At 37.6% G+C, this 19,705-nt stretch overlaps 1 protein-coding gene and 1 long non-coding RNA gene across 3 annotated transcripts in view; one reads left to right on the top strand and one right to left on the bottom strand.

The window, feature by feature from the left end:
* The window catches only part of LOC129517158 (uncharacterized), a 109,858-nt gene that overhangs the window by 72,547 nt on the left and 17,606 nt on the right, over window positions 1–19,705 (top strand). The gene's annotated exons all lie outside the window — the stretch shown is intronic.
* GUCY2C (guanylate cyclase 2C) overlaps window positions 1–19,705 on the bottom strand; it is a 77,020-nt gene that overhangs the window by 28,599 nt on the left and 28,716 nt on the right. The window contains exons 10-16 of the mRNA XM_055336806.1: window positions 17,357–17,442; window positions 15,653–15,764; window positions 8,635–8,716; window positions 5,447–5,552; window positions 2,306–2,368; window positions 1,674–1,745; window positions 1,109–1,213 (exon numbers count right to left, since the gene is read on the bottom strand). Of these exons, the coding sequence (XP_055192781.1) occupies window positions 1,109–1,213; window positions 1,674–1,745; window positions 2,306–2,368; window positions 5,447–5,552; window positions 8,635–8,716; window positions 15,653–15,764; window positions 17,357–17,442 (626 nt within the window). The remainder of the gene's footprint in view (window positions 1–1,108; window positions 1,214–1,673; window positions 1,746–2,305; window positions 2,369–5,446; window positions 5,553–8,634; window positions 8,717–15,652; window positions 15,765–17,356; window positions 17,443–19,705) is intronic.

Consider the following 19,705-nt stretch of genomic DNA (forward strand, 5'->3'; position numbering starts at 1 on the left):
AGCTACTATTCTTTTTTTAAAAAATTGAAACTTATTTAAAAAAATTCTAAGAAGTTAATTTAAATTTTTTATTATTTTAAAATTTTATTGTATTATGAATATTTTGGACTTCTTTGAAGTTGCTGCTGCCCCCAATCTTAGTACTTTGGCTTTGTTATAGGAAGGGCATTGAGGTTATTTTTAAGGAAATTAAGGAACTAGGTCCAAAAGTAGCCCAAATGCAGTGACCATACATTCATTTTTCTTGGATCCAGTTGTAAATTATATCTGCTGTTCCAATATAATTGTTATAGTATCCCTTTCCTTCTCAAAGTATCCTGATAAATTATATGGTCACTCTACCCAAAGGTATGTAAAAGGTGAAAAGCTCTCAAAACATATGCTCAGAAAGTGCTCAAGGTGAGGTGCAAATATTTCAATGCTGTTCGATGCAAGTATCCTGGATTCCTTCCTGCTCCTGCTCATTTCCCCATTCTAGTCTGTTTCTGCTTGAAACGGACTTTCTTTCTTGTAGTAAATGGTTCTTATATATACCTGCCCTTCTGAACTACCCAGTGATTTGATATTCCTAGCTTAAAGCTTTGTTCTTTCCAAGAACTTGGCTCAGCCCTGTTTTACTTTCGCTTTCTGCTTCAACTTGCTCAACCAAAATGCCTGACCGCATCTGGCAACTCTTTGGCTATCTTCAATTTCTCCCAAAAAGAGAAAAGGGTAGGAATTTAAAATGTAGCAGAACCAGGACTCATGGACAACTCTCTAATGCTTATTTGGTGCTATCATAATGACGATTATTCTCTTAATACTAAAGTAAGTATGCAAGTAAAATGAAATGAAATTAGAGGTAATCACTCACTTTTCCACGTCTGTTCTCTGGTTTTTCAATTCTATACTTTGACTTCCTGACTATTTTTGGCTTTTTTTTTTCTTTTTGTAGAGATGTAATAAGACTGACAAAATCTAAGTGATCTAGTTGGTAAGCATATGGATCCAAAAATTTTTCCGGATAATTCTCTGATATTTTACTGAATAAACACTTAAAATTTCTACTAAGTATTTTTTTCCCTTAGGGTGGCCAGTTAGGACATTGGAAATGGTCATGTTTCCTTACCCGGAGGGATCCTCTCTCGCAGTATTCGATCACCCCAAATATCATGGTATCAAGCTTCACTGTGCCATAGAACTTGGTTAAGTTGTAATAGTCAATCTGAAGCAGCTAAGAAAACATGTTTATTTATAAAGCAAGTCAGGCAGAAAGAAGTGCCACAGTAAAAATTAATACGCTCATAAAACATGTCATGCTTTAGGTCTTTGGGAAGATGTATTGTTCTTGATACATTGAAATGTCAGTACATTTCTTACTGACACTACATCTTCCTTGACAGTTTTTCTTTTATCAGCAAGGAGACTGGAAAATGAACCTTTGATTGCACTCAAATAGTATCAGGGCCATTTTCAAGGATATGCTAAGAGATTTCTGATTTGTTCTAACATCACTCTTCAACCCCCGTTTGTAGAATTCTCAACAAACAGAAGTATAGTCACCCACTTCTTGGTCTGAGGGCTTTTTTTGTCTCCATCCCCAATAAAATATGGCTCCACTAGGGACTTTAGTGCTGAGGGAAAATGGAGTGAAGCTATTTCTCATGTAAGGATTTCAAGTAAGAGACACATACCTTGTTCAATTCTATCTTCTGTTTCTCAGTGAAATTCCCATCATTGTGCTTGAGATCCTTTAGAATCACTCGCTGCAAAGATTGTTTGAATTAAGGAGATAATGCTGTAGCATGACCACTTATATGCATATTATAATTTATTTAATTTGTTGTGTGTCTATCTTCCTTGTATACTGTAAAGTTCTCAAGAAGAGTGAAACTATTTTATTGGTATTTATACCTTGGGTACCTAGTGCCTGGTATAGGCTCAGGTTTGAATGTTTTTTGAAGAATGACTAAATGAAAAGGGAAGGCCCAGAGAGGAAAGAAGATACAAAACCCCCATATGGGATTGTCGTATTCCCACTGCAGTGAGCCACAGTATAATACTAGGGTGGTTTGGACTGTTCCAAATTATTTTATTTCTCCTTTTCCTTCCTATCCTCTATCCCTCTTACAAATTCTATTTGTCCTTCAATTGTCCAGGATTGTGAGTTTTATAACCTCTGTCCATCCCTGTGGAAAGTTCCAAGAACAGCCCCAGGTCAGCCCGCACCATTGCACTGTCAACATCAAGAGCCAGGGCCACGATGAGCGGAAGGCTTGTAACATGGCCCGAATGAGAGTTCAAAGAGGCAGAGGAGACAAGTCACCTTTTTGTCGTATTTGCATTGTCGGAGTCTCTGAATTGTATCTCGTCTCTTGTCGTCATCGATCTGGCACAAGAAAAGGCTAATTATTAGAGAAAGTTCCTATTTAGTCCCATCTACTGCCGAATGCAGAGACGCTCTGCCAGTTGGGTTATATCTGTTGGTTCACAGCATGCTGGGCAGGCTCCTGGCTAAACCGTAACAATTGGTTTGTGTTTCCCCACCACTACTCACCTTCTCTCTCCACCAGGGTCTTCTTTCCAGATTTCTAACCTCTCATGCTTACCTCTGGCTCTTCCTCCCTCTTCCTCCTTTCCTATGGCCTAAATCAGCCAGGCATGTCTTTTGCCTCCTTCTCTCCTGGCCCATTTGCTGGAAATCATTGTAGCTAGAGACAGGTGTTCCAAGGGAAACCTCTTATGCTCTAGAGCTGCAAGCTCGTCCCTCAGGATCTGATTAGCAATGCAAGTGAAGACACTGGGTGGGGTTCCTAAGGGGGCAGCCCCATTAGCTCTGGGTTCAGCTTAGAGTTGCCAGATCATCTGATTTGTCAAAAGAAGCTGGTAATATGGATTTTCCTATGCCATTCCAAAATGTTTATATTTGGCAATTAATTTTAAAAGATGTTAAATATTGAATGAAACACAACACACTCACACATACATACACATACACATCTCTGCAGTCTACATTTGGCTCTTGGTCTGCCAGAGTTCTGGTCTCAAGGCAGAAAAAAGATTGAGAACTATTGCATCTTTTAATTTGGTTCTCATAAAAACCTGTGATGTATTATAATATTGGTTAAAACTTACCTCATAGGACCTTTTGAAATGTGAGCAAAATAAACTATATCAAATTCCAAGCATGATGCCTGGCACTATGTGGATTAATAAATGTCAGGTGTCTTCTATCCCTCTTCTCATTTTACAAATGGGCTACATACAGATTAAATGACATTAAGTGTCACATACAGGCATGCCAAAATCTGAGCTTGTTGCCTTGTCTCTCTTTTTACAGAGCCCTCAATCAAGTCGTTAAACATTTGAACCTTAGGACTTTATCTGGGAAATTCTGACTGACAGAAATACTGGGCATCAAATGCATAAAGTTTGTGAAATTTTCTCACGAATTTAAGTGTTTTATCCTCAAAAGAGTTATCTGCATCTTCATCATCTTTTTCATCTGTTACTCATCCCTCTGACCTTCCTGATTTCTCTTCTTGTCTGGTTGCTTTGGTCTTCTGTCCTTTTCTGTTCTAGTACGGGGATCTACTCTTTCTCATCCTGTCCCTTGGGCTTGCTTCCTATCTCTGCCTTCAGCTCCTGAGACTTGAACTACTTGCTGTCTGGTGGTGCAGCATCTCCCCCTCTGGCTGACCGTGGCTAACCTCCTTGCTTTCTTCCTGCTCCATTGGAGCACTGAAGACTTCTCCTTATACCCAGTTCCTGCCGCTGTTTCCCAGATTCCCTGAAACTCGGAGTGACTGTGACTCCCCATGCCCCAAATCACCTCTACAGTCCCTCCTTTAAGCTTATTGTCCCAAAGACTTACTCCTTAGCCAGGTGAGTGGCTAATCTGATGAATTAATGTGTAAACATCCTATATTATCTGTTGAAGGATGGATGGGTTACATTTCTAGGGATATTTACATTTCAAGAAAGCAGAGACACACTGTTTTAGGCTTCATCAAAAAGAATGAGTATGAAATGTGGGATTTCAGGTAGTAGAGGAGGTTTGTGAGGAGCGGAGGCATGGCTGGATGTGTGTAGAGGTGAGCCACATGGGAATCCATCCTGGTGTCATACCAGAGGTGGAGGAGAACTCACTCCTTCTAGAGATGAGCGAAGGAGTCCTCTCTCCTTCCTGGGGTACTGCCAATTAGTCATTTAGGTCCAAAAATTCTTCCTTGGGAAGTCCAATAGTCTTATGGTCATTTGCACCTTTCTGTGAATTACTAGAAGATGGATTTTATCCTGACACTTGCCTGAAATAGAGTGGTCTTTGCAAATAGCAGTTTTATGTGTGAGATTCCCAGTTAAACAGGAGGGTCATTTAGAGCAGGAGCATTACTGGAGGCAAAGGAGACCTAGCTCTAGTACAGGGTGAGGGGATCCTAGCTCTTAGAGTGCGACATGCAGGAACTGGGTGGAGTCGCAAGAGCTGGTAGGGTGGCTCTAACGACAAACCTGACCCAGGCTGCAATTTTACTTTTGCTGATTTTAGGCAGGGAGGCATCTCTAGTCACACTAGCCTATTCACTTGGCCCTAGGCTGAGGAACCCCAATAATCCCTTCATGTGGAGGTTCTGGGTCTCCCTCTTCTATTAGTGTTCTTTGGTATAAAAACTCTTAAGAATATAGTGAGTGCTAGGTTTTAGGATCCTAGACTTCACAGTTAGACAGACTAGGTTCAAACTGGCCATGTTCCTGAAGTTCTAGTCTCTGTTACCTCACAGAGCTAGGGGTAAGATGGAATGGGTCAATGCATCGGGCACATGAGAAGTGCTCAGTAAGTATCAGCTCTTATTATTTGCAATAATCCTACTCATAAACTGTGCATGACCCTGCACTGTTCCCTAACCCCACATCCTTTGGTTTCCTCATCAGTAAAATTATGATGAAGTTTAACTCATGAGTTCCTTGTGAGGAGCACTGCAGATTAGATGATTTGGCTCCTGAAGGGGAGTGATTATTACTGGCTGCCATTATATGTCCTGGCTAAGGGAGAATGCATGCAAATGTCAGCAGAGGCTCTTTCTTCAGAAATGAGCAAGATAAGCCATACATCCTTAGGATGGGCAGAGTCGTAGCCAAGGCTTAGGTAAGCTAAATGCTCCACACATTTATACACCGCTTTCATGACAAATGCACACCATATGCATTTCCCTTCTGGGTCAGAGGCAAAGAATGAGTAATGCACCAAATCTCAGCCTCCATTGGAGTGTTCATTGATCAACTAGCTGACATTTAGGGCACTGGAGGATCAATGGAAAAATGGGAAGCAGAGAATTAGAAAATGTCTGTCTTAGACTCTCAAGCAAATGATCCCTGCTCTGCCCATTTCTTAACCATGCTACCTGTCTTGTCAAATACCTGGAAAGTTGCATCAGCTCTAGCATTCTTCAACAGGTGACGCTTGCCTTACCTTTAGGCTAATATGGTTAGTCTCATTGGTCTCCAGAGGAAAAATATTTTCAGGAGGAATGTGGGACCATTTTTTCTGACGAAGTTCATATTCTTTTTTATATTTTCTGTGAAAGGAATAGAACCAGTCAATACATTTTTATTAACACTCATGTCATTTAGCTTCTGAACACTAAGAGAAATTTAGAACCCTGATATTCTCAGGTAGGTATGTGGTGAGAGATGTTAGCCCAATGGTGTGACTCCATGTTTTCCAGACTGGTGAATGCTGACCATTAGGTCAGCTTTAAGGATTTCTGATGGTTGTTTATCTTTTCCTTTCTTTCTCTTCTTTCTTTCTTTCCATTTCATTTTTTCAGGTTCTTCACTAAGGCAGCCCTTCACTATTATAAAGAATTACAACTGATGACATGGAAAGAGTAAGGAAAAAACATACAATTTAAAACGGATCGTTTTGAAAAGAAAATATATTAAGTTTTAAGCCACCAGAGAATACACCAGATTCCTAAACAAGCCAGTTCTACTTATGCATTTGTGGCTTTAAGAAATATGTATATAAAGAAAATAGAAAAGCACAGAGAAAATGCAACATGGTATTTCGGCATTCAAAATGTCAATTTTTTTAAGTGTTTCCCCCAGATAGTACAGATAAAGCAGAATTCTTGGGTTACAGGAAACACTTAAAAATTTACAGGTACTACCAAGCTGTTCCCAAAATGGTTATACCACTTAAACCTCCCCAACATGAAAATTCTCATTTCTTCCATACTCTTAACATTTGGTATTATTAAACTTTTTTTTATCATTATGATGTATGTGAAATCGTGTTTAGTTATTGTTTTGTGTTTCTTCTTTTTATTACAGAGAGATCCAATATCTTTTCAAATACTTTCAAGCTATTTTATAGAATATATAGTTATATATTCATTCATAGTTTTGCCGATATGTCATAATTTATATGAGTTCCTTTTATATTCTGTAAAACAGATCTTTTGTCCTTTTGAGTTGCAAATACTCTCTTCTAGTTCATTGCTTATTTTAACTTTGTTGTATAGAACATTTCATTTTTGTTATGGCCACGTTTATTTAGTTTCTTCTATGACTTTTATTTTTTTATATTAACTGAGAATTATATTCCTACTTGAGATAATAAAGTCCTTTTCTATTAATTTCTTCTAAGTTTTGAAGTTTGAGTTTCACATTGAAGTCTTTATTCCATTTGTTATCCATATAGAATGAACTCTATATTTATGTATGATTTCAGGTAGGATTTTAATTTCATTTTTTCCATGTTGCAAGCCTAGTGTGCCACCATCATTTCCCAATTGACTTGTAAATGTCACCTCTAGCGTATTTCAAATTCTCATGCTTGCTGTATCTAGTTCTAGAATCTGAATGTTTCCATTGACCTATTTTTTCTTGAGTTTATCTTTGCTTGTGGTTATTTGACAAACTTCTTAGGTCATTTGTGATGCCTTTCTTAATGCCGTCTAAGCAGAAATGACTATTTTTCTTCCTATGCTTCCATCTAACTCTGAGTATTCCTGTATTAAATAAAATATCATATTATTTTTTGATTTATTTATTTATTTATTTATTTATCATAGACACACACACACAGAGAGAGAGAGAGAGAGAGAGAGAGAGACAGGCAGAGACACAGGAGGAGGGAGAAACAGGCTCCATGCCAGGAGCACGACGGGGGACTCGATCCTGGGACTCCAGGATCATGCCTCCGGCTAAAGGCAGGTGCCAAACCGCTGAGCCACCCAGGGACCCCTAAAATATCATATTATTGACCAATGATTATGATCCTAAGACCAGGGGCAAAGAAGGCCTGTAGCCTTAAAGGCTCTCCTCTCTGCCTTCCAAAAGACTCTTGGGACCCAACAGAGGCAAGTGCCATTCAAAATGAATCATATTGAATCACAAGATACCATAAATCATTCACTACTTTTCTTGTGTAGGCAGTTGTAATAGAAAGCTACAACAATAACATCTGTCTACCAGGTTTCCTTGTAGACACACTGTCGCTCTGGCCATTGAGAAGCCTGTCTCTGCCTGTCTCTACCTGTTATGGTCTCTTACCTTGTGAATTCACCCTATCTTAAGGTGGACTTGGTTTCTGAAGGACAACAGCCACATCTGTGACCTTGCTGTTGACTGGCTTTATTCTCCTCAAATTTTGGTTTCTGGTTACCTTCAACTAAATGGCTATCATACACTGTATATGTGTACATATAGCTCAAATTTGGGGTAACAAAGAGTCACAGGAGTCAAGTTCTGCCTTCAGACTGAACAGAACAATCTACTTCTTTCCTGTAGAAACCTTTAACTGACATACAACAAACTGGACTCTCTCATGAGAAAGGAAAGTGCTACACAGATCAAAGTGTGTGATACAATGGGATACAAAAATTGTTGTCTGGTTCAGTTAGGGAATGAGGGTGATCCTGACAATATAATAGGATGTCAGGTTGTATGTGTTTCACATACACAGATTAGGGTAGTATGGTATTCTCTCATTCATTTATATATTCAACAAATATTTCTGAGTATAGATTATGTCTCTAACATTGTACTGGGCACTTTATGTGTCTAAACTGAGTAGAACAACCATGAAACTGATGGTCAGAAGACTTGAGTGCTAGTTTTGTCCCTACAACTACCTGGTGATGTGACTTCAGACAAGCCATTTGGTTTTCTGGGTCTCTTTCCCCATGCCAAAATGGGAGGTTTGAAGTAGATGATTTCTAAAGACTTTTCCAGCCTGAACACTATACAACATAGAGACTTTGAAATTTCCTAGAAAATACCAATAAAACAGCAGAATAGCTGTTTCCACCTGTAGGATGCCTATTATATGGTACTCACTATCTACACTTTATTTCAAGTTCTCACAACAGTTCGGAAGAGGATACTGAAATTAAGCAGCATGTAATAATACACTAAAACCACACAACTAGTCAGTCACAGAACGGAGATAGATATGAGCTCAGTTGTTTCCAGTTGGTCCACTCAATACTATTCTGCCCTTGATGTAGTATTTGATGTAGAATGCCATCATGATCTTAGATATATCTAAAGTACTTCTTGTGAATGTACATTATCATTGATAACATCAGACTTCTTCTCCCCTCCCTGCTCTCTGGATGATGAGCACAGCAAGACAAAGGTGGTGGTAGGTACCTCAGCACGAGAAGAGCAATGAGCAGAAGAAGAACCACAGCTCCTGTGAGGGTGAAGACTGCAATCAACAGGATTTGAGGGCCTGTGGCAGAAAAGACAGTGAAAAATGCATTAGTAAGGATCTTTGAAAAGAGGATAAAACATTTCAGAGATTCTAGTTGTATAATCTAATTTGAAGAAGGGAAAAGGAGAGACCTTTTGAAAACATTTATCTTTTATTAATCTCTTCATTGGTAATATAGGTCCAGTATATGTGGTCTCTGAAGGAAACTACCTGGAATGTGCCAGGGGAAGTGGTTTAATTTCAGATATAGTCTGCATGCTACATTTCTTATGGGAATCACCAAATGTAACAAGAACCTAAGTACATAAATAATTTTCGTGGGAAACCCATCTGATGTCCTTGAAACCCATATAACTAAGGACAATTCACAGAAGAAGAAAGAGTCAACTATTTAAAAAAATATTTAAGTTATTTATTTGAGAGAGAGAGAGAGAAAGAAAGAAAATGTAAGTGGAGGGAGGGAGAAAGATGAGCAGACTCTACTTGCTGAGCGTGGAGCCAGTCGCAGGACTCGACCTCACTACCCTGAGATCATGACCTGAGCCCAAATCAAGAGATGGTCAATCAACCAACTAAGCCACTCAGGTGCCCCAGCATCAACTATTTTTTAATACCAAGCACAAATCCGAGGAAAAGTCAGTCACTGTGGAATATTAAATGATGGTGTTGCCTGATAGTTTTTTCCAAGTGCAGCCAGGTCATTGAGGGAAGTCAATGAAAGACGTAAGTGATTTTATTTATTAAAGTACAAGTATGTAGGTGCATTTGGAAAGATGGGGGGATTTAAGGGACTCGCAGAGGGGTAACTGGATTTCAGGAAAATGTAAATCAGCCTAAGGAAGCACTGAAACAGAAACTGACTCTGTGACTATCATAAATTAAAAAAAAAAAGAAACAGAAACTGAATATGCAGAGGAACAAACCTAGCCTGAGGACAACCACAATCATAAAACTGTACAAGAAAGTCATGATTTGTATATGTCACAATGGATTCCTATTAGAATAGGAAGTTGGTGAGTTCAGGAAGGAAACTGGAATGCATTCTAAGCAATAGAGAGCTATTTCACTTTTGTAAATAATAATGATGAAAATGTTTATTAATTTACAACTTAGAGAATCAACTTGTGGGTAAATAACACAGGGCTTCACATGGCTACCAAATAAATATGATCAGCTATGAAAAATTAAAGAAAAATGAAGGAGAATCTGGGAGGTAGAAATGAGGTGGTAGGAAGGATAGAGACAGTAACATATTCATCTTACCAAGCTGGGAAGCAAAGAAGTTATTGTTTTGTTTTGTTTTAAGATTTTATTTATTTATTTATTTGAGAAAGAGAGAGAGAATGAGTCGGAGGGGGCAAGGTGCAGAGGAAGAGGGAGAAGCAGACTCTCTGCTGAGCAGAGAGCCCAACGCGGGGCTCGATCCCAGGACCCTGAGATCATGACCTGAACCAGAAGCATACACTTAACCAATTGAGCCACCCAGGTGCCCCATGAAGTTTCCAATGTAGTTGGTAGAACAATACTAGAAACTTATGCATGTTAATTAAAATTACAAAAGCACCCAATAAATGTATTGACAAAAAGATATGACTATATTGAGAAAAGGCTAGAAAAAAGTAGGGCTAGTGAAGATGAACTAAATCTTTTATCAATACAAGAAATAAACAGATAACATCCAAAACTTATAAATCGAGAAATATATGGATATTATTTAGAAATATGCAGCAAACTAAAGGCAGAGTGACTGAGAGATCAGAACTGACAGAGATGGGACCAGGCACACTCACGTTCCATTATGAATATTTTTACTATTGGATTTTAAAATTATATGTATGAATTCCCTTCACGAAAAATGACTCCAGGCTTTCTATAGGGGATGACTTTGAGCAATTTATGCTTTGCTAACACAGGACTTTGCCTCTGTTTGTTACCTTGTTTTCTTCTATGGGGAAACTGGTAACAGTGAAAATGTGAGCTCTGGATTTCTCTTCTCATCAGGGCAGAAACAGATTAGTACTTGGGTTTGCATGGACATATCCGAAGGTGTGAATCCTGTTTATTACTGTGAACATCACTCCTGTCACCCCACCACCCTTGCCATTACCATCGCTCTCAAAGTCGATATGAGAAATACAATTCTGTTTATTGACTCTACTCATCAGTGTACTGGAATTAAACATCCCTTAGATTAGAGCATGAACTGGAGGGATTAGGGAACCTTCTGGCTGCTGGGTCCTCCCCCATCTCAATTCCTATCTGCCCCCCGCCCCAGCATGCACATCTCACTGCACTAAGTATATTTATGATATTTAAATATACTGTACACTATTTAAGTATAGCAGTTGTTAATTCAACATACTTTTTGGTTTTGCTTGAGTTAATCAAGTCACAGTATTACATTGGTTCAAAGGTTAAGCTTCTGCTGCCTTCTGGTGGCTGCTGTGGTTATACATACTACTTAATTAGATTCATAGTGATGAGTTCATATCATATAATAGTTGGAAAAAATCTTGGAATCAGTTAACAAATCTCCTGATTTGAAGAAGGAAGAAACTCACACTCAGAGAAGTAAATTGACTAAAGTTAACACAGTGTGGATTAGTGCTGAGTAGAAACGGATTTAAAGTTATCTCATATTTTCCTTCCTTCCTTCCTTCCTTCCTTCCTTCCTTCCTTCCTTCCTTGGCACTGTGTTGGGCAGATGTGAATAAAGAATAGACCCAAACCCACAATGAGATACCACCTCATACAAGTCAGAATGACTAAAATTAACAAGTCAGGAAACAACAAACGTTGGGAAGGATGCCTCTGTTGGTGGAAATGCAAGCTGGTACAGCCACTCTGGAAAACAGTGGAGGTTCCTCAAGAAGTTAAAAATAAAGTTACCCTACAACCCAGCAATTACATTACTAGGTGTTTACCCCAAAGATACAAATGTAGTGAGCTGAAGGAGCACCTGCACCCCAATGTTTATAGCAGCAATGTCCACAATAACCAAACTGTGGAGAGAGCCCAGATGTCCATCAACAGATGAATGGATAAAGAAGATGAGGTATATAGATGAATATTCCTCAGCCATCAAAAAGGATGAAATCTTATGATTTACATCGACATAGATAGAACTGGAGGGTATTATGCTAAGGGAAATAAGTGCATCAGGGAAAGATAATTATCATATGGTTTCACTCATGTGGAATATAGGAAACAGCACAGAGGGATCATAGGGGAAGGGAGGGAAAACTGAAATGGAAGACATCAGAAAGAGAGACAAACCATGAGAGACTTTTTAAAAAAATATTTTATTTATTTATTCATGAGAGACACAGGGAAAGAGAGAGGCAAAGACACAGGCAGAGGGAGAAGCAGGCTCCATGCAGGGAACCCAATGTGGGACTCGATCCCGGGTCTCCAGGATCAGGCCTGGGGCTGAAGGCGGCGCTAAACCACTGAGCCACCCAGGCTGCCCTGAGAGACTCTTAACTATAGAAAACAAACTGAGGGTTGCTGGAGGGGAGGTGGGTGGGGAGATGGGATAAATGGATGATGGGCACTAACACATAAGATGTGTTATATGCAACTGATGAATTACTGAACTCTATATCTGAAACTAATTACGTACTCTGTTGACTAAGTGAATTTAAATTAAAAAAATAATAGATTTGGGGCTCCCTGGCGGCTCAGCAGTTTAGCGCCTGCCTTCGGCCCAGGGCGTGATCCTGGGGTCCCGGCATCGAATCCCACACCAGGCTCCCCTCAGGGACCGTGCTTCTCCCTCTGCCTATGTCTCTGCCCCTCTCTGTGTGAATCTCATGATTAAATAAATAAAATCTTAATATGATATAAATTCTATTCTAGAAGTCTGGTGGGACATAGGCAAGATCAGTAGCCTTTTGGGATGTTAAGAAAAATGAAATCCAAGTTAAATGTTGAAGATGAGTGGGTGTTTACCAGTCATATGGGGGAGTGATACATTTTCATCAGAGGTAGTATCATCACTAAGGGCACAGAGGCATGAATTTGCAAGACACTCCCTCTTTTTTAAGGAAGTGGGTAGAAACTGAAGGAATGGGGAAGGGATTTCAGGTAAGAAGAAAGATAAGGCTGGAGAGGTAGGAAGATCATAGGCATTTTGTACTATAATAAGTCATTTGGGGGATGCCTGGGTGGCTCAGGAGGTTGAGCATTTGCCTTTGGCTCAGAGCATGATCCTGGGGTCCTGGGATCCAGTCCCACATCCGGCTCCCTGCTCCCTCTCTAATGAATAAATAAATAAAAAATAAGTGATTTGGATGTTACTGGAGTAAAGTGGAACTGCCAAGTGAGTGTTAGCAATAGTGTAATATAACTGGATCCATGGTTTCATTCTGGTGGCAATGTTGGTTGGACTGGAGGTGGACAGCAGGCCTGAAGCAGGAAGTCAGGTGGATGTTATTGTAACCCAGGAGGCAGATGATGATGGTGTGGATAAAAAGCAGAAACAAATGTGCATTGTCCATTGCTGTGTCCCAGGTGCTTAGAACACTGCCTAAAATTCAGTAAATCTTTGTAGAATGAATGAAGGGACAGTGATGGTGGTATCTTCAGATGAAACATTCTGTTACTTAGAGGGCAATTGTGTCCCCAGATAAAAGACCATATGAATATCTTATTTGTATGCTATTTGAAAGATTGAGTTAATTTATAAAGGTTACAATTAAGTGTAGTAACAGTTGAAGGACGCCTGGGTGGCTCAGCCGTTGGGTGTCTGCCTTCAGCTCAGGTTGTGATCCTGGGGTCCAGGATCGAGTTCCACATCAGGCTCCCCTCAGGGACCCTGCTTCTCCCTCTGCCTATGTCTCTGCTTCTCTCTGTGTGTCTCTCATGATTAAATAAATAAAATCTTAAAAAAATACATGTAGTAACAGTTGAGTAATGAAAAGCTCTGGCTAACTGAATTCTCTGATTAAATGAGGATGAAGTGAAGTTGCTCGGAATGATAACAATGTCCCCGTAATATGAATAATATAATATAAATATTTAATGTGATCTCTTTTGGGTAAATAATGAGAGCTCTCTCAAAAATTACTTTTTGAGAAGTTGAGCATTTTACAAAGCACAGTACTCTTATTGCATAAAAATAACTAAAAACTCTTAAAGAAATATATTAAAGATGCAAAGTAACATTGTCACTAAGTGCTATAATTAAGGGAAAAGAAAAAAAATGTAATTCAAAAAGTTACAAAAAAAAGTAGAGAGTTACAGAAATGCATGAGAAAACAGGTATTTTTCAAAAGTAAGTTTGGTTTAAACCTAGAAAACTTGCAGATGGTTCTAGAGATAATCTTTAAAAAGCTTGCTAATGAAAAGAAATCAAATTTAAAAAGCAATAATAGCAGTAAATCTGAAATCATTTCAAGATTTCTTATTGTTTAGAAGAATGGGAACTTCACTTCCCACTTCCCTCTTTGCTTTAGTCACCTGCTGATGGTTATTGTGTAGAAACACAGGGATCATTTTTTATTTTTTTTAAGATTAATTTTTTTATTCATGAGAGACACACAGAGAGAGGCAGAGACATTAGACAGAGGGAGAAGCAGTCTCCTCACAGGGAGCCCGATATGGGACTCGATCCTGGGATCGGGGTCACACCCTGAGCCAAAGGCAGACGCTCAAGCCACTAAGCCACCCAGGCATCCCCCCCCCCTTTTTTAAAGACGGGATCATTTTTAAACCATATTTGACCTATGGAATGTAAGTGGACTGAAAGCATTAGTAGGAGCTTTAATATAAGCAAGTACATCAAACCAGAACTTTTTAAGTCATATCAACCTCAGTTTTTGGCGATAGAAGCGCAAGGAAAAAAATATTTCTAGTTTATATTTTAATATTTAAAATTGTAAATTAATACAGTCATTATGGAAAAAATTAAGAAAAAATATAAAATAGCAACAAAACAAAACCCCAATCAAACAAAAAAACCCCACTCCTACTATCATTACTCAGAGGCAGCTACCACGGTTAACATTTTAGCATATTTCTTTACAAGCTATTCCTAATATTGTTTTACAAAGTTAGAATCTCATTAAATAAAAAAGCTGTTTATTTTCCTCTTAATTTACCTCATGAGTTTTCCTACATCATTTAAGATTCTTTGTAAATAATTATTTTAATTAGCTTATGATCCTCCATTTAGGGATTATATCATCATTTGCTAAATAATTTTATTAATGTCACTTCCACTTTTTTTGCATCTTTGGGCATAAATATTTGTTCAAATTTAAACTTTTTTCTCTAGATATAGATTAATAATGCAGAATAACTTACTATTCATTGTCGTAAGCCTTGGCTAAGCCAGATTGTCTTGAGACCTTGTTGCTCAGGAGATACTTGGCTGGCCCTGTCCAGTGATGGCCAATGCTATATGGTTGCATCAGAAGTTGCATGAGTGAAGTCCTGGTCATGTTAGGGCTTTCCATAACATGATAGGACTTCATTGTAAGTAGGTGAGTAGCCATCATATAACCCAAGTATGTGTCCTATGAGGAAATGGAGGAGACTTTTGAAGCCATACTCACTAATAACTTATGGCTGATGGCATCTTGTGTTCCTTGATGAAATATGCATATTTTGAATTTATTGCAATAAAATGGAATACATGGCATTAAGAATACATATCTCTCTGTTCATTTTGCCAATTGTCAAACCTAGTTTTCTATAGGATAATTTTTCTCAGTGGTCAGGTAGGACACATATTAAAGATAGGTATAGCTAAATTAGAATAGAGGTATCTTCAGCATTTAATCAGAACTGTAATATTGTTCACTGGGCAGGGAAGTAAAGTCCACATTTTACAACCTGGCAAATTCAGGCAACAAACAAAACAAAACAGGCTAATTGCATAAACCACAGAATGTACTTATCTTACCTGAAAAGCAACTTCAAGGAAACAAAATTCACTAAAGGACATCTTACCCTGGCCTGGAATATCATTAGGAAGTTTGTGGTTCATCCAGATGAATGTGGGTCTCTTATCCATTTTGGTAGTCTTATTTATATGGGTGTCATAGGTCAAGAGAACCTTGTACTGTGTCAGGGCATGAAAAGGAAGAAGTATGAAAAGAAAAAGACATTTTAGAATGACTTCTGATGAAATTGTCCTGCTCAATGACATTTGAATTTCATAGTAATAATTCTCAGTGAAACAAGGTAATATTTAGCAGCCAGGAGCTTGCTAGTTAGTATCCATTTATTGGTTCACAGCCTGAAAGTAGACTTAAGCCCCAGGTGGGTCAATTATTTTTGTTTCTTTATGATCATACACTACTTTATGATCATACCAGTAACTCCTACCCAAATAGTGCATAGTACATTTTTCATACTGAGGAGCAATTATGAGGCTGATGTAGGATCTTACCACATGTATTTGCTTCTCTCCAAGAGCACCATTCCAAGTACAAATAATTTAGAGAGGAGTATAATTATCTTTGTAGTTACTGTAATAATTGGAGCACTGATGAAACTTTTTAAAAGGTATTCCTATGAAAATTATGTGAAATATATCATTATATTAAAGGTTTATATGGTAACTGAAAACTGTGGAGTACTTTTCTGAGGTGCTGTCTCCAAATTTCTGGTTTAACTTCCTCAATCTGAAATCCTTCCTCTAGATTTCCACATTTTCCATTACAGATATCTTTGAGAAAGTGAATCAATATATATACACTAAATACATGAGGCACCTGGGTAACTCAGTGATTGAGCATCTGCCCTTGGCTCAGGGTGTGATGCCCAGTCAGGGGATCAAGTCCCTCATCAAGCTCCCTGTGAGGAGCCTGCTTCTCCCTCTATGTTTCTGCCTTTCTCTGTGTCTCTCATAAATAAATAAATAAATAAATAAATAAATAAATAAATAAATAAATCTCTAAAAAATACACTGAATATATGGCTTAAAGATATCATAATAATCACTTGGGAAAATCATATGAAAAAAATGAGTAACTTTTTCTCCTAGATTTCTAGTTATGTCAGGACACAAAATATTAAAGAAAAAAACTTTCTATAGACCATTTGGTTGGCTATAACAGTGGCTTTTACAGTTTGTGATGGGCACAACTTTGGGTGACATAAAGACAGATGTTTTGTTTTTAAATTAAATGCTTATCAATCAACTTATATGCCATATAAGAAGCTAAGGCATATAAGAAGCTGGAGGCATAGAGAATTAAGACCCACTCTCTTTAAAGAACCTCTGTAGGTAGGTAAGGAGAAAAGAGATATAGAATGTGAATAAAAGCATGACATTATAGGACTGTTTATATGTGTCAGAAAGATTACACAATGATTTTCATGACTTCAGATTGAGAGAACAGGGAATGTTTCATTGAAATTTTTAGCTGTGGAAATGAATAAATAATTCTTAGGAGAGAACTGTCATTCTTTCATTGTTATCCCATCAACAGTCTGATCTTTATATCAATGTATTCTGGGTGGGTATTTTATATATAGTCAATAGAGTGTGGACATTCTAAATAAGGTATGGGTTAAAATGCTTAAATACAGTCCTAAGTAGGTCATAATTGTGTTTCTGAAATAGATAACTTGCCTATTTTGAAAACAACTTCTCTAATTCCTTTGCTATCACTTCACCCCAAGTTCCTGATAAGAAATCAGACATACTTTATTGGTATCCACAGAAGTATACAGAAGCATCATAGTGTTGTCAATATCCCCACAGTCGTCCAAAGTCACAGGACCTGCATGCCCTAGGGCAAAATCAGAAAGAGTTGAAGGATATTTTTTACTTTTGATTAAAAAACCAGTTATGTGTTTACAGAGGGTACAAAATAGGTTAAAATTGTTCTCTTTTACTGAAAAATTATCTCAATGAACTAATCAGAGAAAATACCCATTGGCTCTTGGCCTTGAAATCTCTGATGGATATTTTAAAGAGAGATGCTATTTAGTATTTAGTTAGAAGGGAAAATGTTTGCATTGCATTTAGAATGAAAATGTAATCACCAATTGAGTCCTTTTAATTATCAGTGAAAAGTTTTTGCTAAGAATTTTACTAAACTAGTAAAAATTCCCCATTTACAGTGTGATTTCTAGGATTATCACATTATTAGATTCAAATATCCAGTTTTCAACAAATATCACAGAGCAGACAAAGAAACAGGTAAGTGTAGCCAAAGAAAAAATAGATAAATCAACCGAAACAATCCTGGAAAAATACCTGATGGTGTATCTAATAGACAAAGGCTTTAAAACAGTTGTCCTAAAGGTGCTCAAAGAACTAAAGGAAGAGATAGATAATGTCAGAAAAATGATATGTGAACAAAATGGAAATACCAATAAAGAGAGAGAAAACCTAGAAAGGAAACCAAGAGGAAATTCTAGAACTGAAAAACACAATAGCTGAAATGTAAAATTCACTAGGAAGATTCAAAGGCAGATCTGAGCAGGCCGAAGAAAGAATCAGTGAACTTGAAGATAGGACAATGGAAATTATCAAGTCTGAGGAACAGAAAAAAAATTGAAGTGGACGGAGCCTAAGGGACCTGTGTAACACCATAAGCAGACCACCATATGCATTGTGGAGGTCCCAGAAGAAGAATAAATAAGAAGAGAGAAAGCAGTAGAGAGAATATCTAAGGAAATAATGCCCAAAACTTCTCAAATTTGATGAAACACATGAATAAATATCCAAGAAGCTCAATAAACTCCAATAGAACAAATTCAAAGAGAGCCATACTGAGACACATTTTAATCAAACTGTCAAAACCAGACATCAAAAAGAATGAAATTTTGCCGTTTGCAATGACATGGACAGAACTAAAAGGTATTATGCTAAGAAAAATGAGTCAGTCAGAGAAAGACAAATAACATATGATTTCAGTCATATGTAGAATTTAAGAAACAAAACAGATGAACACTGGGGAAGGGAAGGAAAAATAAAATGAGATGAAAATAGAAAAGGAGGCAAACCACAAGAGACTTTTGATGATAGGGAATGAACAGGGTTGCTGGGGGAGAATTGGATGGGGTTATGGGGGTAATTAGGTAATGGGCATTAAGGAGGGCGCTTGAAAAAAAAAAGGAGGGCACTTGAAGTAATGAGCACTAGGTGTTGTATGCAACTGATGAATCACTGAATTCTACCTCTGAAACTAATAATACAATATATGTTAATTAAATTAAATTGAATTTAAATAAAAATTAAAAAAACAATTTTGAAAGCAAGAGAGAAGTGATTTGTCACATGCAAGAGATAATAAGATTTTTAGCAGACTTCTCATTAGAAGTTTTGGAGATCAAAAAAAAAAAGAAATTTTGGAGGTCTGAAGGCAGTGGAATGATATATTCAAAATGCCAAAAGAAAAACTTTCATCCAAGAATTCTTTATCCAATGAATCCTTCTGTCAAAAGTGAGGAGGAAAGTAAGACATTCCAAGATAAACAAAAGCTGAGAGAGTGTAACCACCTGAACTTGCACCACAAGAAATGCTTAAGGTAATCCTACAGGTTGAAATAAAAGGACACTGGACAACAACTTGAAGCCATATGAAGAAATAAAGATCTCAGGAAAAGCGAATATATGGGCAATTATAACATCTAGCATTAACATAAAATGATGTGTAATTCCACTTGTTTTCTACAGGATTTAAGAGATGAATGTGTTTTTAAAAATGGTCTAAAAACTAGCATTATTGTAACTGTGGTTTATAACTCTACATTTTGCTTTTGACATAATTTAAGAGATTAATGCTTAAAACATCATTAGTTTGTGTTTTTGGACACACACGTATAAGATGTATTTGCCACATCAATGTCTGAAAGAGGTGGGTATGGATGTCTTAAAGGAGTAGAGTTTTTGGATATCAAAGTTAAACTGATGTGAAGTCAAATTAGAATGTAATAACCTTAGGGTGTTAACTATAATATCCATGGTAACTACAAAGAAAATAGTTAAAGAATATGAACAAAAAAATAAGACAGGAATTCAAATGTTTGACTACAAATAAACCA

Source organism: Nyctereutes procyonoides, unplaced genomic scaffold, assembly GCF_905146905.1.
Source record: "Nyctereutes procyonoides isolate TBG_1078 unplaced genomic scaffold, NYPRO_anot_genome, whole genome shotgun sequence".
Lineage (NCBI taxonomy): Eukaryota > Metazoa > Chordata > Mammalia > Carnivora > Canidae > Nyctereutes > Nyctereutes procyonoides.